Source organism: Cherax quadricarinatus, chromosome 3 (genome assembly GCF_038502225.1).
Source record: "Cherax quadricarinatus isolate ZL_2023a chromosome 3, ASM3850222v1, whole genome shotgun sequence".
Taxonomy (NCBI): Eukaryota; Metazoa; Arthropoda; class Malacostraca; order Decapoda; family Parastacidae; genus Cherax; species Cherax quadricarinatus.
Window position 1 is genome coordinate 69,728,415 of NC_091294.1, and position 20,756 is coordinate 69,749,170.

Here is a 20,756-nt window from a genome sequence, read left to right on the forward strand (position 1 = left end):
AGGACATCCAGCTTCTTCTTATTCATAACATCCACAATCATCTCTTTATCATTCGCACAACATCCACGCACATTCAAACTTCCCATTTTGACAATTTTCTTCTTATTCTTTTTAGTAATTATTACTGGAAAAAGGGGTTACTAGTTCATTGTTCCCGGCATTTTAGTTGACTTTTACAGCATGCATGGCTTATGGAGGAAAGATTCTTATTCCACTTCCCCATGGATATAAAAGGAAAAGTAATAAGACCAAGAACTATTAAGATAAAATCAAAGAAAACTCAGATGAGTGTGTATAAATAAACATGTACATGTATGTGTAGTGTAACCTAAGTGTAAGTAGAAGTAGCAAGACGTACCTGTAATCTTGCATATTTATGAGGCAGACAAAAGACACCAGCAATCCTACCATCATTTAAAACAATTACAGGCTTTTGTTTTACACTCACTTGGCAGGATGGTAGTACCTCCCTGGGTGGTTGCTGTCTACCAACCTACTTCAAAAACGGTGGCTCGTAAGACATATATATACGACCAAAACAGTTAAAGGGATAAAGAATAAAATGAGGTATGTTGAAGATGTTTGACCAGACTCCTGAACAATCTCACCAACACCTTCGCCCAGAAGGATCTAAATGCTTATCAAATGTAAAGGAAATGTGACCAAATATTAATTGTTAAAAATAAAACTAAATAAATATAATGTTTAGTTTTATTCATATTAATTTAAAAGTGTACCCAGCAATACATGTGCTCTGTTATTTTTGTGAGCCACGGATATAAGTGCTTATAATATAGATTATAGCACTAGACTGCTAGGCTTCTCGTCAAGAAGTACAGTGACTGCTCAATTATTCACAATAAAGGGAGTCAGCAGTTGAGATCTGAAATTCACTCTGGACGTCTCCCACCGAGGCAGGGTGACCTTAAAAAGCAATGCTTTCACCATCGTTCACACTATCACTGTCTTGCCAGAGGTGCACAGATACAAAAGCTCAGATGCCCCTCCAAACAGCAAATATCCTAAACCCCTCCTTTAGAGTGTACTTCCCACCTCTAGGACTCAGGTCCAGCTAACCAGTTTCCCTGAATCACTTCACAAAATATTACCTTGCTTACACTCCAACAGCTTGTCAGGTACCAAAAACCATTTGTCTCTACTCACACATGCCTGTTGTATGTCCAAGTCCCTTGAACACAAAAGCTGATTTACTCCCTCCCCCCAGCCTTCCCTCCACTATGGAATTTATATACCCTCCTCTCTAAATGACCAAACCACCTCAACAACCCCTCCTCAGCCCTCTGAATAATACTTTTAGTAACTCCACACATCCTAATTTTCTGCATGATATTTACATCACACATTGTCCTCAGACATGACATCTTCCCTGCCTCCAGCCACCTCCTTGCTTCACACCCATATACGAGTGTTGGTACCACTATACTCTCATACATTCTGCTCTTTGCTTCCATGGATAACGTTCTTTGTCTCCACAGATACCTCAATGTACCGCCCACCTTTTTCCCTTCACCAATTCTTTGGTTTACCTCGTCTTTCATATACCCATCTGCTGCCACATCCACTCCCAAATATCTGAACACATTCACTTCCTCCATTGCACTGAGGCATCTTTGGAGACAAGGAACGTCATCCAAGGAGGCAAAGAGGGGAATGTATGAGAATATAGTGGTTCCAACAGTCTTATATGGGTGTGAATGTTGCAGCATCCTAGAGATTAGAGGTAATGGAAATGTCATGTCTGAGGGCAATGTGTGGTGTAAATATTATGCAGAGAATCTGTAGTTTGGAGATTAGGAGGAGGTGTTGGATTACCAAAACTATTATCCAGAGGGCTGAGGAGGGGTTGTTGAGGTGGTTCAGACATGTAGAGAGGGTGGAACAAAATAGAATGACTTCAAGAGTGTATAAATCTGTAGTGGAGAGAAGGCGGGGAGGGGTTGGCCTAGGAAAGGTTGGAGGGAGGGAGTAATGGAGGTTTTGTGTGTGAGGGGCTCGGACTTCCAGCAAGCATGCGTGAGTGTATTTGATAGGAGTGAATGGAGACACATGGTTTTTAATACTTGACGTGCTGTTGGAGTGTGAGTAAAGTAACATTTATGAAGGGATTCAGGGAAACCGGCAGACCAGACTTGAGTCCTGGAGATGGGAAGTACAATGTCTACACTCTGAAGGAGGGATGATAATGTTGAAGTTTTATAACTGTAGTGTAAGCACACCTCTGGCAAGACAGTAATGGAGTGAATAATGATGAAAGTTTTTCTTTTTCAGGCCACCCTGCCTTGGTGGGAATCAGCCGATGTGTTAATAAAAAAATAAAAAATATATAAATTTATATTTATTTATTTAATTTCAAAAACAAAGGAGAATAAAAATGCATAAATCTGACAAATATCTTTAAAAAAGTACGGTAATATAAAAATCCACATATTTTTTTGCAAAATAGTACCAAACAAATAAACTCTCATCAGACTTACACCAAATAATCTTTCAACAAACCGGCCATCTCCCACCAAGGCAGGGTGGCCCAAAAAGAAAAAACAAAAATTTTTCTTTTTAACATTAGTAGTGTATAGAGGAGAAGGGGTTACTAGCCCCTTGCTCCCAGCATTTTTGTTGCTTTTCATGTCATGCATGGCTTACAGAGGAAGAATTCTGTTCCACTTCCTCATGGGGATAAGAGGAAATAAACAAAAACAAGAAAAAGAAAAATTGGATATCACATTGAGGGTGGGAGTATGAAAGAAGTGAATGTTTTCAGATATTTTGGAGTTGACTTGTCACCAGATGGGCTTATGAAGAATGAGGGTAACCACAGAACTCATGAAGAAAAAAAGGTGAGCGGTGAGTTGAGGTATCTGTGGAGACAAAAAATGTTATCCATGGAGGCAAAGAAGGGAATGTATGAAAGTATAGTGATACCAACACTTTTATTTAAGTATGAAGCTTGGGTTGCAAATGCTGCAGCGAGGAGGCGGCTGGAGGCAGTGGACTGTGGATAATAGGAGGAGGTGTGGAGTTACTAAAAGTATTAGTCAAAGGGCTGAAGAGGGGTTGTTGAGGTGGTTAGGTCATTTAGAGAGAATGGATCAAAGTAGAATGATTTGGAGAGCTTATAAATCTGTACGGGAAGGAAGGCGGGGTAGGGGTCATCCTAGAAAAGATTGGAGGGAGGGGGTAAAGGAGGTTTTGTGGGTAAGGGGCTTGGACTTCCAGCAAGCATGTGTGAGTGTATTAGATAGGAGTGACTGGAGATGAATGGTTTTTGAAACCTGATGAGCTGTTGGAGTGTGAGCAGGGTAATATTTAGTGAAGGGATTCAGGGAACCCGGCTGTTTTTATAAAGCTGGACTTGAGTACTGAAAATGGGAAGTACAATGCCTGCACTTTACAGGAGGGGTTTGGGATATTGGCAGTTTGGAATGGTATGTTATACATCTTTATACATGCTTCTAAACTGTTGTATCTGGGTGCCTCTGCAAAGACAGTGATTACATGTAAATGAAGTGGTGAAAGTGTTGAATGATGATGAAAGTATTTTCTTTTTGGGGATTTTCTTTCTTTTTGGGTCACCCTGCCTCGGTGGGAGACTGCTTACTTGTTGAAGAAGAAGAAAAAAAAGAACTAGTAAGAAAAATAGAAGGAAAAACAGAAGGGTGTGTGTATATATATGCTTGTACATGCATGTGTAGTGTGACCTAAGTGTAAGTAGAAGTAGCAAAACGTACCTGAAATCTTGCGTGTTTCTTTCTTCTTCTTTCAACACACCAGCTGTATCCCACCGAGGCGGGGTGGCCAAAAAGGAAAAACAAAAGTTTCTCCTTTTACATTTACTAATATATACAGGAGAAGGGGTTACTAGCCCCTTGCTCCCGGCATTTTAGTCGCCTCCTACGACACGCATGGCTTACGGAGGAAGAATTCTGTTCCACTTCCCCATGGAGATGAGAGGAAAGAAGAACAAGAACTAATAAGAAAATAGAAGAAAACCCAGAGAAGTGTGTGTATATATATGTTTGCACATGCAAGTGTAGTGTAACCTAAGTGTAAGTAGAAGTAACAAGACGTACCTGAAGTCTTGCATGTTTATGAGACAGAAAAAAGACACCAGCAATCCTACCATCATGTAAAACAATTACAGGATAGATAAAGATGTTAATAATAAAATGAAAAGACCTACTGCAGTGTTCCTCTTTTTTAAATTTTTAAATGAATAAAATAAAACAAGTTTTATAACAATATTTTAGAATCAGGCACTAACAAAATTCACCAATATAAAATATTTACTAAAGGCATTTACAGTACAATATTTAATATAGGCATATGCAGTACAATATTTACTATAGGCATATACAGTACACATTACTTGTGATTCATTCATGAAATTGTAATATCATGATTGCAAACAAGTCATGAAATAGGCAAGATCTGAACCCATGGTAAGCCAGTTCTAAAACCAGCAGGCCAGTGCACTGTACCATGTCAACCTAATAAGATTCATCAAACTAAAGTTAGGTTAGGTTTGTCAGGAAGCAAGACAATTGTTTCCTGATGTGGGTCTTAGTCAGATAATGACCCGCCACTGCAGCGTTTGGTCATCTGACCGAGACTTTCCACTGGCTTACTAGTCCACCCCTGTAAAAACCATGGTTATGATTATAACCATTCATATTAAAGATATCGAACTATGTGTATTTCTATATACAGCAGAAAGGTTAGCATGGGCACCACTGTGATCACAAATGCAGATTTTTACTGACAAATCTCACACTAACATGGGTGTGGAAAAATCTATTGGTAGCTCAAATGTTTTGAAGAGGTTTGAGCTAGATCCTGACAGTCATACTGTTGTGAGATTCATCTGTAAAAACCTATATTTGTGGTCAGAGTGGGGGGTGCATGATAACCTTCTTAATGTACAGAAATACACCTAACTGGACATCTAATCTTATTAGACCAGCATGGTACTATGGTTAGGCACTGGCCTGCTAGTTTTAGGACTGGCCTGTCATGAGTTTTAATTCTGCCAGTTCCATGAGTATGTATGTTAACTGTCTATAAAATGGCTAAGATTCCCTCTGCTATCACTTGAAGATGTAGAACCTTGCACAACACAAGCTGAACCAATATACACTCAGTACCACAGTTACACTTTACAGTAGCATGTTTTCTATTGAAGTATTATGTAAAATATTATATGTACACACTCAATACACACATAATTCTTCTTTCTTTCAATGCACTGGCCGTATCCCACCAAGGCAGGGTGGCCCAAAAGGAAAAATGAAAGTTTCTCCTTTTACATTTAGTAATACAGTGGAACCTCTACTTACGAGTTTAATCCGTTCTGTGACCTTGCTCACATCTGGATTTGCTCGTTTGCAGAGTCAATTTTCCTCATTTAAATTAGCTGAAATGGAATTAATCTGTTCCAGTGGAATTCCAGGCACGATAAAATATTTCAATAATTTCCCTAATATCAACTCTATGGCTTATTTATCTATCACAATTCATCTAATATGACATAATAAACAATATAAATAACACAGAAACCTGATATATACTCTAGACTGAATAAAATATGTCATTATGTGACAGGTGGACGCAGCCACAACCACTCTCACATTGTTGTGGTAATCATTGAAGCTGTCTGTTATTATAATTATTATCATATAGTACATTATTATTATTGTACACATATTATTATTATATGTATTGTATTACATTAATATTATATTATATTATTATACTATTATTATTATTATTATACGTATTATTATTTTTTTTTTCAACAAACCGGCTGTATCCCACCAAGGCAGGGTGGCCCAAAAAGAAAAACGAAAGTTTCTCTTTTTAAATTTAGTAATTTATACAGGAGAAGGGGTTACTAGCCCCTTGCTCCTGGCATTTTAGTTGCCTCTTAGAACACGCATAGCTTACGGAGGAAGAATTCTGTTCCACTTCCCCATGGAGAATTATTATTATCACAATATAAATAATTTGTAAGATAAGGGTATATGAGTGAATGGTACAGTGCCAGGAGAGCTGATTGTGGAATGTAGTACCTTATCTTTGATAGTATACCTACAGTCTTGGAGATTTTCTTGGTGATTTGTTGTATGTGTGTCTGGAACTTAAGGCTACTGTCAAGGTGGATACCTAGGAATTTTCCCTCTGTGAGTCTTGTGACTGATGATCTGCTTAGCGTTATGTTAAGTGGATCATTTGTAGCTTTGTTTCCAAACTGAATGAAATAGGTTTTATCAGTGTTCAGGGTAAGTTTGTTAGTCATCATCCAGGCAGATATTTTCTGTAATTCAGCATTGACTGTGTTTGCTAGTATAATATGGGTTTGAGTAGCTGTGATGCATTCGGTAGATCATTGATGTAGATGAGAAAGAGGAGTAGTCCAAGGACACTTCCTTGTGGGACTCCTACTGTGATTGGTTGGGTGGAAGAGTTTGCATCATTTGCATAGACATATTGAGTTCTGTTACTAAGGTATGACTTTAGGTAGTTGAGGGAGTGGCCTCTGATACCATAGTGCATTAATTTGGAGTACAGCAGTTCATGGTCGACTGTATCGAAAGCTTTACGCAAATCAATGAAAATGCCCAGCGGGACTTCTTTCTTTTCAAGTGCGGTATATATTAGTTCTAGCATGTGTATGATAGCATCATTTGTGCTTTTATTATTCCAGAATCCAAACTGACAAGGGTTTAATATGTTGTGTGAAACGAGGTAGGAATAGATCCGTCTATGAATTAAATTTTCAAAGATTTTAGAAAGCAGTGGTAAGTTAGATATTGGTCTATAGTTGTGAAACCAATCAAAATCATATCTATTTCTATAATATATCTTCCATTCTATCATGTGAGACCAAAAAAACAAGAATACATACAACCATAAAAACCATACGAAAATACTGCTAAGGGGCAGCTGATGGCTGAGAAGTGAACTCCATTATTTATGGTCCGATTTCTTTCATTTTTGGTGTACATTAAGAAACATCTTTCCATTATACATTGCCCAAGCTTCAATAAGATAGTCCAACAAACAAATGAGATCCAATTCCCTAGATCAAGAGCAAGAGCCCTTCACCAGCGTCAAGGAACTTCCCTTGAGGCCTGTTCGCTTATGGAAATTTCACTCGCATATGGAAGCAAAAAATCGGCCCAGCGACTGCTCATATTTGGAAAAATTCACACATGGATGCACTCGCAAGTGGAGGTTCCACTGTATATACAGGAGAAGGGGTTACCAGCCCCTTACTCCCGGCATTTTAGTCGCCTCTTACGACATTCATAGCTTACGGTGGAAGAATTCTGTTCCATTTCCCCATGGAGACACACAATTATTAGAAGCAATTTAAGCACTATCCACAACATCCTTGATAAGTTTACCTCTTCAAAAATCTTGACCATAAGTATGAAGCATTTGCTGCCTTATTTCTACTTGATATTTCTTCACTTGCTTCCTTCATCTGTGCTTCCTCCACTCTCCAAAAATTTGCTCCATCTCTTCAATCTTTCCTCTCGTTCTTCTTCTGTTTCTTCAATCCTAAGAAAAATATTAGAGAAATTATTAAGATTAAAAACTATTACAATACACATACATATAAGGAAAGTTATATAAAGTACAGTAATTTCTCAGTCAGTTTGACCAAAATTCTACTCTGAGTGAGGAAGCAATGTTGGACAATGTAAAATGGACACACAGTATACATACAATGTTCAGCTGTAACAATAATGATTATTAAGTTAAAATTACAGTAGTCAAAGTAAGCTGCTGTTTTTGGAAACTATACCTACTGTTTATATATTTTTTTATATACTATATACGTACTAAATATGAGTATTAAATTTTAATTTAAATTTTAATTTGTTTGGTGCTTATACAGCACAGGTCTTCAATGTAAATGAATCTGGGTTGCTTCTTTTCATATTTTAAGAGTTGGATATAGCAGGAAAATAGTGTCAGCTGATGTTGGCCACCTCACCATTAACCACACAATAATCTCTCCAAAATTTCCTCATATTTCTCCATCCACTCACAACTTGATGCATGCTGGACTATACTGGTGAAAGTTACATTGTATAACAGTACTATACAATGCACTGATCAGATATAGGACTGAATATTTTTTACTCGTGAAACTGTAATAACACAATTACAAACAAATCAAAGAATGGGTAGGGATTGGACCCATGGTAGGCAAGTCCTAGAAATACACCTAGTTGGATGAATCCTATTAGAGCCAGCTGGTCCAGTGGTTAGCACATTGGCCTGCCAGTTTTCTGACTCGCCTGCCATGGGTTCAAGCTCCACCTGTTTCCTGATCTGAATACAGTGGACCCCCACTTAACGATCACCTCCCAATGCGACCAATTATGTAAGTGTATTTATGTAAGTGCGTTTGTATGTATATGTTTGGGAGTCTGAAATGGACTAATCTACTTCACAATATTCCTTATGGGAAAAAATTCGGTCAGTACTGGCACCTGAACATACTACTGGAATGAAAAAAGTTCGTTAACCGGGGGTCCACTGTACAGTGGACCCCCACTTAACGATCACCTCCCAATGCGACCAATTATGTAAGTGTATTTATGTAAGTGCGTTTGTATGTATATGTTTGGGGGTCTGAAGTGGACTAATCTGCTTCACAATATTCCTTATGGGAACAAATTCGGTCAGTACTGGCACCTGAACACACTTCTGGAATGAAAAAATATCGTTAAACGGGGGTCCACTGTATTTTTCTATCTGAAGTTAGTCTTTTATGTGAATAACTAGAATTTATGGTGAGATACGGCCGTTGCATTGAAAGAAAGAAAGAACTAACGTTTAACATGATTATATTGTGGGACTGTCTTGGCTAAGTATTGCCCAGTGTAATGGGTGTGTTTCTAGAAAGTGACACTATTCTTAACTGAGCTGCCTCTTACAGTACTCTACATACTAGCAATTCCTTCTCACATATATCCTAAACCTTAAGGTTATTATTGCTAATATGGTGCTTCGCTAATACAGCGCTTTCAATTATATTCGCTTATTATTTTCAGCAGTGATGTGCACATCAGCTGACCAGTGCCATTTTTTTATTTATTATTTATACTTTTGCATCATTTTTAATTATTATTTTTACTTTTACATCATTTTTAGGCCTAGTGCTATTGCACACAATATATGATGGAGAAACATTTCAGGCTTTTATATGCACTGCCAATTAAAAAAAAAGGCTATGACTCACTTTAAAGCGATATTCGCTTTACATCAGTAGTCTGGAATCTATCCAGCTGTATTAGAAAGGTATACCTGTATTAATACATTCAAGGGAGAGTGCTAAACTGTAGGGGGTCATACTGTGTCTTCGGAATGAGAGGCAATTAGACTTGACCTAATGAAGGGAAGGCTACCTTTGACATACCTCTGAAAGACTTCAAGAGTTTTACTACTGTCACAGCCTGGCCCTAGGCCAGGCTTGTCTGGTGCTTGCCTGATCAACCAAACAGTTACTGCCAGTGGCCTGCTGGCCCACATATCCATCACAGCCTGATTGATCTGGCACTAAACAGAAGAATGGGTGGGGGATAGACCTATGGCTCTGGTGGTAGCAGGTCCAGGGCTTTACTGCTGAGCTATGAGACTCCAATTTCTACTCTTCACCCTTGAAAAGTAGTGAACTGTAAATAACTGTGCATGGCCATAACAAAAGACTCTTCCAACTATGCTTGAACATCATAAAAGACCCGTCCAACTGGACATGGTCATGACACAAGACCTTCTCAACTGAGCATGATCATGACACAAGACCCTCCCAATTGAGCAAGATCATGACACAAGACCTTCTCAACTGAGCATGATCATGACACAAGACCCTCCCAATTGAGCAAGATCATGACACAAGACCCTCCCAACTGAACATGATCATGACACAAGACCCAACTGAGCATGATCATGACACAAAACCCTCACAACTGAGCATGATCAGGACACAAGACCCACACAACTTAGCATGATCATGACACAAGACCCTCCCAACTGAGCATGATCATGACACAAGATGCTCCCATCTGAGCATAATCATCACACAAGACCCTCCCAACTGAGCATGGTCATGACACAAGACACTCCCAACTAAGCATAATCATGACACAAGACCCTCACAACTGAGCATAGTCATGGCACAAGGCCCTCCCAACTGACCATGATCATGACACAAGACACTCCCAACTGAGCATAATCATCACACAAGACCCTCCCAACTGAGCATTTTCATGACAAGACCCTCCCAACTGAGCATTTTCATGACAAGACCCTCCCAACTGAGCATGATCATGACACAAGACCCTCCCAACTGAGCATGATCATGATACAAGACCCTCCCAACTCAGCATGATCATGACACAAGACCCTCCCAACTGAGCATGATCATGACACAAGAAAGACCCTTCCAACTAAGCATGGTCATGACACAAGATCCTCACAACTGAGCATGGTCATGACACAAGACCCTCCCAACTGAGCAAGATCATGACACAAGACCCTCCCAACTGAACATGATCATGACACAAGACCCAACTGAGCATGATCATGACACAAGACCATCCCAACTGAGCATAGTATGACACAAGATCCCTCACAACTGAGCATGGTCATGAAACAAGACCCTCCCAACTGAGCATAGTATGACACAAGATCCCTCACAACTGAGCATGGTCATGAAACAAGACCCTCCCAATTGAGCATGATCATGACACAAGACCCTCCCAACTGAGCATGGTATGATACAAGACCCCCTCACAACTGAGCATGGTCATGACACAAGACCCTCCCAACTGAGCATGATCATCACACAAGACCCTCCCAACTGAGCATGGTATGACACAAGACCCCTCCCAATTGACCATAGTCATAGCACAAGGCCCTCCCAACAGTAACATTTCCACCACTTGATACATACTTGAACTTTTCTCTTCCGTCCCAGACTGACACGTGAAGGATTCTCTTGTTGTAGAGACGCTTGTTGAGTGTTGCTATGCACATGTCTGCAGACTCCACTTCCTCAAATGTTACTTGAACAACACCATCTGGGTGTAGCTGTAAAGAACACAATATATTAAACCTTCTATAGAAATTATTGTTCATTATCTACACAAATGATTATGTGTGAGTGAGGTGAAAGTGTTGAATGATGATGAAAGTGTTTTCATTTTGGGGATTTTCTTTCTTTTTGGGTCACCCTGGCTAGGTGGGAGACGGCCGACTTGTTGAAAAAAAAAAAAAAGTCTGTTGGGTATATGTGGTAAAGTGTATGGTAGAGTTATTATTGAAAGAATTAAGAGTAAGATGGAGAGTTGGATAGCAGATGAACAAGGAGGCTTTAGGAAAGGTAGGGGGTGTGTGGACCAAGTGTTTACAGTGAAATCTATAGGTAAACAGTACATATTTAGATAAGGCTAAAGAATTTTTGTGGCATTTATGGATTTGGAAAAGGCATATGACAGGGTGGATAAGGGGGGGGGGGAATGTGGCAGATGTTGCAGGTGTATGGTATAGGAGGTAGGTTACTGAAAGCAGTGAAGAGTTTTTACGAGGATAGTGAGACTCAGGTTAGAGTATGTAGGAGAGAGGGAGATTATTTTCCAGTAAAAGTAGGCCTTAGAAAAGGATGTGTGATGTCACTGTGGTTGTTCAATATATTTATAGTTGGGGTTGTAAGAGAAGTGAATGCGAGGGTCTTGGCAAGAGGTGTGGAGTTAAAAGATAAAAAATCAAATACAAAGTGAGAGTTGTCACAACTGCTCTTTGCTGATGGCACTGCTTTTGGGAGATTCTGAAGATAAGTTGCAGAGGTTGGTGGATGAATTTGGTAGGGTATGTAAAAGAAGAAAATTAAAAGTGAATACAGTGGACCCCTGCATAACGGACGCCTTGCATAACGGACAATCCGCATAGCGGACGCTTTGATCGCTAAAATTTTGCCCCGCATAGCAGACAAAAACCCGCTCAGCGGCCTTCGTCCGAGACGCGTCCAATGTGCGCCCTCAGCCAGCCTCACATGTGCCGCCTGTGCCATTGTTTACCAGCCAGCCTCCGCGGTAACATTCAAGCATACAATCGGAATATTTCGTATTATTACAGTGTTTTCGGTGCTGTTTCTGGAAAATAAGTGACCATGGGCCCCAAGAAAGCTTCTAGTTCCAACCCTACAGCAATAAGGGTTAGAATTCCTATAGAAATGAAGAAAGAGATCATTGATAAGTATGAAAGTGGAGTGCGTATCACCGACCTGGTCAGGTTGTACAAGAAACCCAAATCAACCATCTCTTCTATTGTGGGCAAGAAAACGGCAATCAAGGAAGCTGTTCTTGCCAAAGGTTTAACTGTGTTTTCGAAACAAAGATCGCAAGTGATGGAAGATGTTGAGAGACTCTTATTGGTGTGGATAAATGAAAAACAGCTAGCAGGAGATAGCGTCTCTCAAGCGATCATATGTGAAAAGGCTAGGAAGTTGCATGAGGATTTAATTAAAAAAAGGCCTGCAACTAGTGATGATGTGAGTGAATTTAAGGCCAGCAAAGGTTGGTTTGAGAGATTTAAGAAGCGTAGTGGCATACATAGTGTGATACGGCATGGTGAGGCTGCCAGTTCGGACCACAAAGCGGCTGAAAAATATGTGCATGAATTCAAGGAGTACATAGAAACTGAAGGACTGAAACCTGAACAAGTGTTTAATTGTGATGAAACAGGCCTGTTCTGGAAGAAAATGCCAAGCAGGACCTACATTACTCAGGAGTCCTTGGGGTTGGAGGTTAGTGGGGAGGATGTGGAAGAGTTGGTGGAGGAGGACAATGAAGAACTAACCACTGATGAGCTGATAGATCAACTTCAAGAGCAAGAGGCCAGACCTGGGGAAACTGGTTCAAAGGAGGGGAGAGAGAAATTGAAGGAATTGCCTACTTCAAAGATTAAGGAAATGTGTGCAAAATGGCTTGAAGTGCAAACCTTTTTTGATGAAAATCACCCTCACACAGCTATTGCAAGCCGTGCTGGTGACTGTTACAATGACAGTGTTGTGAACCACTTTAGACAAATCATAAAGGAACGAGAGGTACAGGCCACTATGGACAGATATGTTGTGCGAAAGAAGTCCAGTGACTCTGAAGCTGGTCCTAGTGGCATTAAAAGAAGAAGGGAAGTAACCCCAGAAAAAGACTTGCCTCCTCAAGTCTTAATGGAAGGGGATTCCCCTTCTAAACACTAACACTCTCTCTCCCCTCCTCCCATCCCATCAATCATCACCAGATCTTCAATAAAAGTAAGTGTCATGTAATTGTGCATGCCTTTTTCAGTTTGTGTGTACTAAAATTAACATTTTTTTGTGGTAAAAAAATTTTTTTTTCATACTTTTGGGTGTCTTGCACGGATTAATTTTATTTCCATTATTTCTTATGGGGAAAATTCATTCACATAACGAACATTTCGCATAACAGCCAGCCCTCTTGCACGGATTAAGGTCGCTATGCGGGGGTCCACTGTATAGGAAAGAGCAACATGATGAGGATAACAAAAAGATTAGGTGATGAAAGATTGGATATCAGATTGGAGGGAGAGAGTATGGAGGAGGTGAATGTATTCAGATATTTGGGAGTGGACGTGTCAGCAGTTGGGTCTATGAAGGATGACGTGAATCATAGAATTGATGAGGGGAAAAGGGTGAGTGGTGCACTTAGGAGTCTGTGGAGACAAAGGACTTTGTCCATGGAAGCAAAGAGGGGAATGTATGAGAGTATAGTTTTACCAACACTCTTATATGGGTGTGAAGCATGGGTGATGAATGTTGCACCGAGGAGAAGGCTGGAGGCAGTGGAAATGTCATGTCTGAGGGCAATGTGTGGTGTGAATATAATGCAGAGAATTCATAGTTTGGAAACTAGGAGGAGGTGTGGGATTACTAAAACTATTACCCAGAGGGCTGAGGAGGGGATACTGAGGTAGTTTGGACATGTAGAAAGAATGAAACAAAACAGGATGACTTTGAGAGTGTATAAATCTGTAGTGGAGGGAAGGCAGGGTAGGGGTCGGCCTAGGAAAGGTTGGAGGGAGGGGGTAAAGGAGGTTTTGTATGTGAGGGGCTTGGACTTCCAGCAAACATGCATGAGTGTGTTTGATAGGAGTGAATGGAGGCAAATGGTTTGTAATACTTGACGTGCTGTTGGAGTGTGAGCAAAGTAACATTTATGAAGGGATTCAGGGAAACTGGCAGCCCAGAGTTGAGTTCTAGAGATGGGAAGTACATACAGTGTCTGGACTCTGAAGGAGGGATGCTAATGTTGCAGTTTTATAACTGTAGTATAAAGCACCCTTCTGGCAAGAATGTGATGGAGTGAATGATGAAAGTTTTTCTTTTTTGGGCCACCCTGCTTAGGTGGGAATTGGCCGATGTGTTAACCCTTCGACTGTTTCGGTCGTATATATACGTCTTACAAGCCAATGTGTCTGACGATATACTCAAAAATTCTAGCGGCTCCAAATCAAGCGGGAGAAAGCTGGTAGGCCCACACGTAAGAGAATGGGTCTGTGTGGTCAGTGTGCGCAGTATAAAAAAAACCTGCAGCAAGCAGCGCATAATGAGAAAAAAAAACTCTGACCGCATTTTTGGATTACAACGCCGACTTTGAGGTGCATTTTCATATAGTTTTTTATGGTTATATTCTCATTTTCGTAGTCACATTTGATAGAATGGATAACATATTATAGAAATGGAGGTGATTTTGATTGGTTTTACTATGAAAAGGACCTTGAAATGGAGCTCAAAGTAGGGGAAATGTTTGATTTTTTCCGATGTTCAAGAGTACACAAATGACATCATTGTCCAATAAATGTCCAACTAGCCATTCTAATATGCAGTCATGAATGGGTTGACATTATTTATACAATTATTACAATATTGCAGTAGTCTGCATTTTTTGTTTGAATAAAAATTCAAAATAGAAAGCAAGAGTAATATCAGAGGGGCCTGGAGACGTGACTGATGAACAAAGAAAATGTTATTTTAGAGCAAGGAATGTCTGCATTGTTCATTCTGGACCCTATTTAGAAATTGGTATATTTTTTAATTTGCATGAAATTGGCCAAATTGCCAATATCTGACCACTTTATTGGGTAATTGAAATCAGTAAGTGGGCAGCTTCTTGTACTCAACCAACAGAATACATGGAGTTCTAAAGAAATAGCTATGAGTTTGGTCGTTTGGAACAATGGAATTAGCCGAAAATAGGGCTCAAAGTGGGCGAAATCGCAGATTCGTAAATATCGCCGAGGTTGCTAACTTCTTGAGAGTGTAATTCAGTAAATTTTCCATCAAATTTTGTACTTTTGGTGTCATTACAATCGGGAAAAGATTCTCTATCATTTCATAAGAAAAATAATTTTTTTTTTTTCAAATATTTTGCGACACCAGGAGACACCTCAGGATTTGGGGTTGCAACAGTCAAAGGGTTAATAATAAAACAATAAAAAACTGAAACGAAAAGATTGAAGCTATGGACAAACAATTAAAATGTTTCATAGTCAGCAACATATTGTAACACAAAAACACCCACAGGCAAGTGGTTATGGGAAAAAGTGTGTCCCACCAACAGAGAATCATTTCACAGTGATTCTTGCTTAACCCCTTGACTGTTGCAACCCCCAATCCTGAGGTGTCTCCTGGTGTCGCAAAATTTAAAAAAAAAAAAAAAATTCTTATGAAATGATAGAGAATCTTTTCCCGATTGTAATGACACCAAAAAAAACAAAATTTGATGGAAAACTGACGGAATTACGGTCTCACGAAGTTAGTGACCTCGGCGATATTTACAAATCGGCAGTTTCGCCCACTTTGAGCCCTATATTCGGCTAATTCTATTGTTCCAGTCGACCAAACTCATAGCTATTTCTTTAGAACTCCATTTTTTCTATCGATTGAGTACAAGAAACTGCCCATTTACCAATTTCAACTACCCAATAATGTGGTCAGAAATTTGCAATTTGGCCAATTTCATGAAAATTAAAAAAATGACAATTTCAAAATAAGGTCCAGAATGAACAATGCAGACATTCCTGGCTCTAATTTAACATTTTCTTTGTTCATCAGTCATGTCTCCAGGCCCCTCTGATATTACTCTTGCTTTATATTTTGAATTTTTTTTCAAACAAAAAACAGAAGATTTACTATTATGCAGACTACTGCAATACTGTAATAATTGTATAAATAACATCAACCCATTCATGACTGCATATTAGAATGGCTAGTTGGACATTTATTGGACAATGACATCATTTGTTTACTTTTGAACATCAGCAAAAATCAAACATTTCCCCTACTTTGAGCTCCATTTCCAGGTTCTTTTATAGTAAAATCAATCAAAATCACCTCTATTTCAATAATATGTTTTCCATTCTATCAAATGAGACCAAGAAAACGAGAATACAACTATAAATACTATACAAAAATAGACCACAAAGTCGGCATTTTAATTAAAAAAAACAGTCGGAGTTTTTTTTTCTCATTATGCACTGCGTGCTCCAGGATTTTTTTTATATGGTGCACATTGACCACACAGACCCATTCTCTCATATGTGGGCCTACCAGCTTTCTCCTTCTTGATTTGAAGCCGCTAGAATTTATGAGTATATATATGTCAAACACGGTACCTCGTAAGACGTATATATATACAGCCGCGACAGTCAAAGGGATAACCCTTTCAGGGTTCCCAACATACTAGTATGGCTAGGGTTATTGACGTACTAGTACGCGTAAATTCTAGCACCTCAAATCTAGCGACAGAAAGCTGGTAGGCCTACATATGAAAGAATGGGTCTATGTGGTCAGTGTGCACAGTATAAAAAAAAATCCTACAGCACACAGTGCGTAATGAGGAAAAAAAAACTTTGACCGTGTTTTTGGTTTAAAACAGCGACTTTGCACTGTATTTTCATATGCTATTTATAGTTGTATTCTAGTTTTCCTGGTCTCATTTTATAGAATGGAAGACATATTACAGAAACTGAGATGATTTTGATTGGTTTCACAAAGAAAAGTACCTTGAAATTGAGCTCAAAGTATCAGAAATGTTCGATTTTTGCCAAAGTTCAAAAGTAAACAAATCATGCCACGCGTCCAATACACATCAACTGGTGAGTCTAATATTCTTTCACAAGTGCACTGATATTATTTATACCATTTCTACACTAATGCAGTAGTCTGCATAACAGTAAATCTTCTATTTTTTGTGAGAATAAAAATTCAAAGTGGAAAGCAAAAGAAATGTAAGAGGGGCTTGGGAATGTGACTAATGAACAGAGGAAATGTTATTTTAGTGCCAGGAATGTCTGTCTTGTTTATTCTGGACCCTATTTGGAAATTGGCATCATTTGAAATTTGTGTGAAATTGGCAAAATTGCTAATTTCTGACCACTTTATTGGATAGTTGAAATTAGTAAATGGGTGGTTTCTTGTACTCACTCGACAGAAAAAGTGGAGTTCTAGCAAAATAGTTATGATTTTGTCGATTAGTACACTGGAATTGGCAGAAAATAGGGCTCAAAGTGGGCGAAATCGCCAATGCATAAACATCGTCAAGAACGCTAATTTTGCGAGAGCATAATTCTGTAAGTTTTCCATCAAATTTCATACTTTTGGTGTCATTATGATCGGGAAAAGATTCTCTATCTTTTCATAAGAAAAAATTATTTTTTTCTGAGAAATTTTCGACCCTGGGAACAAGTTTAGGAGAGGGCCTCTCGACCCTGTAAGGGTTAAAGTTGAAAGTTATGAAAAGTGTAAGAACGTTATGTACATGGAGTACTGTGTACATAGCTGTGATCATTATCATATTTACATTTGGTTATAACTATGACTGTAATTTTTAAAGGGGTGAACTGGTAGGCCAGCAGAAGGCCTCAGTCAGATGATCAGAAGCTCCAATGGTGAGTCATCATCTGTCAGGTGTCATTAAACACTTGTCCTGTTTCTTGACAAGCCTTACCTAACCTTTAAGGGAAAACTCTAAATTATTAATGTATTTCATCTGCTTTAAAGAGGCAAATAAATACAACTATATGTAGTATTTATATATCACATAGCTTGCTATTATAGTATTCTCTCAACTTTATATAGTTGTAAAATCTTAACCTCAATGTGTATAACTAAACAATACAACAGTGATAAACTAACAATGTGTATAACTAAACAATACAACAGTGATAAACTAACAATGTGTATAACTAAACAATACAACAGTGATAAACCAACAATGTGTATAACTAAACAATACAAGTGATAAACCAACAATGTGTATATTTAAACAATACAACAGTGATAAACCAACAATGTGTATATTTAAACAATACAACAGTGATAAACCAACAATGTGTATATATAACTAAACAATACAACAGTGATAAACCAACAATGTGCATAACTAAACAATACAACAGTGATAAACCAACAATGTGTATATTTAAAACAATACAACAGTGATAAACCAACAATGTGTATAACTAAACAATACAACAGTGATAAACCAACAATCCATTACTTTATACCAACTTACATCATGCATTTCCATTTTCTTTATTTTGCCAAAATTCTCACACTGATTTCTTAGGGCATCTTTATGAACCAATATTTTCTCCATAGCATCCACAAACTCTTTTGGGTCAAATGCATTGCGAATCACTACTGTATTTTCATTCTTTTGCCGTTGGCCTCGCAGAGGCTCAGGTCGCCAGTCAAATAACCTACAAGATAAAGAAATTACTGGACCAAATTTTTATGCCAATCATTATAATAAATAACTGAAATATAATGAATAGCTCTTTTTATCAATTACAGGTGATCCTTGACTCATGATGGTTCGACTTACTATACAGTGGACCCCCGGTTAACGAACTTTTTTCATTCCAGTAGTATGTTCAGGTGCCAGTACTGACCGAATTTTTTCCCATAAGGAATATTGTGAAGTAGATTAGTCCATTTCAGACCCCCAAACATACACGTACAAACGCACTTACATAAATACACTTACATAATTGGTCGCATTTGGAGGTGATCGTTAAGCGGGGGTCCACTGTATTTCAACTTTACGATGGTGCAAAAGAAATTACTTTAGAGATGAAACTAAAGATAATTACCCAGGATGAAGGCAACAAGTCCACAACTTTCATTCATTTATTTACTTTTCAATACTGGTATTTAGTTAGAGTAATTATTTGTTTATTTACTTATTCAGTGACAGTGGTTATTTATTTATTTGTTTAGCACGTCACATTCATATTCGACTAACAATATTTCTGACTTAACGTGGGTTCATTGGAATGTAACCCCATCCCAGGTTGAGAATCACGTGTAAATACAGTAAGTACTCAATTTACAAACACATTGGGGACCCCATGAATTGTGTATAATAATGATATTGTATACACAATACAGAAGGTTCTCAATGTGCTCATAAATTGAGGACTTACTGTACCAGAACCAGACTCAAAACCCTCATGGCAAAAAGGCTTACTTTTCCTGTCGTTTCTGGATTTTTTCTAAGACTTTCTTTTGCTTCTTGCGCGGTTTCAGCTTTGGATTGTACTCTCCCTTTTGTTGGAACTTGGCTTGTTCAACGTGGATCTTCTTATTACCCACCTGGTACTCATCAAGGATCTGTATGGCTAACTGCACAGACTCCACCTAAAACAAGATGACACCATTACAACAATCTTCTTTTTAGATCAAATACAGTACCTGTATATATAATCACAATACCTGCATACATAATCACAAATGAAGCTAATACATTGATTTAGAAATACAAAGTGCACAAAGAATAGAGAGAGAAGACCACTTTATGAAATATATACACAGGGAGATGTTAGAGAAGGAGCAGGTAAAGGTGGGTGGGTGGGTAGGTGGGTGGGTGCATAGGTGGATGGATGGATGGATGGATGGATGGATGGATGGATGGATGGATGGATGGATGGATGGATGGATGGATGGATGGATGGATGGATGGATGGATGGATGGATGGATGGATGGATGGATGGATGGATGGATGGATGGATGGATGGATGGATGGATGGATGGAGGGAGGGAGGAAGGAAGGAAGGAAGGATAGAAGAAGATAAGAAGGATGAGGAGAAAGATAAGAAGGCAGAGGATAAGGAAGATGAGGATAAGGAGGAAGATAAGGAGGGAGGGAGGGAGGTAAGAACACTACCACATACATATCATAATTATTCTGCCAAACATTGTTTGTAAACATACAACAAAACACAACAATACACAGAACATTTCATTGAAGCCAAATACACAGATACTCTTGAACCATCAAACACATCAGACACAAACCACCATGGCTTGTGTGATGGTCACTGCCACTATGTGGTCTACCTAGAGGGTATTCCAGGGATCAATGCCCCCACAGCCAAGTCCATAACCAGATTTCCCAGTGGCTCAGGACCTGATCAATTAGGTTGTTACTGCTGGCTGCACAGTCCAATATACAAACCACAGCCCAGCTGCTCTGGCACTGACTAACATGAATCAGTGAAAATGACTTAGAGAAACCATTCTAACAATGTAAGTTTATTTAGGTACAGGTACACATAAATAAAGTTACACAAATCATCATATATACATAGTAACATATGTGTAAATCACCCATCAGAATAACCCAAAAAAAGTCAGACAAAGTGA

The 20,756-nt window shown here is 38.8% G+C and overlaps 1 protein-coding gene across 1 annotated transcript in view; it reads right to left on the reverse strand.

Moving 5' to 3' along the window:
• Nucleotides 1-2,401: 2,401 nt before the first annotated feature.
• The window catches only part of barc (RRM1_TatSF1_like and RRM2_TatSF1_like domain-containing protein barc), a 55,734-nt gene continuing 37,379 nt past the window's right edge, over nucleotides 2,402-20,756 (reverse strand). The window contains exons 7-11 of the mRNA XM_070093429.1: nucleotides 19,921-19,989; nucleotides 19,581-19,750; nucleotides 18,624-18,810; nucleotides 10,985-11,121; nucleotides 2,402-7,578 (exon numbers count right to left, since the gene is read on the reverse strand). Coding sequence (XP_069949530.1) covers nucleotides 7,485-7,578; nucleotides 10,985-11,121; nucleotides 18,624-18,810; nucleotides 19,581-19,750; nucleotides 19,921-19,989 — 657 coding nt within the window. The 3' untranslated portion in view covers nucleotides 2,402-7,484. The remainder of the gene's footprint in view (nucleotides 7,579-10,984; nucleotides 11,122-18,623; nucleotides 18,811-19,580; nucleotides 19,751-19,920; nucleotides 19,990-20,756) is intronic.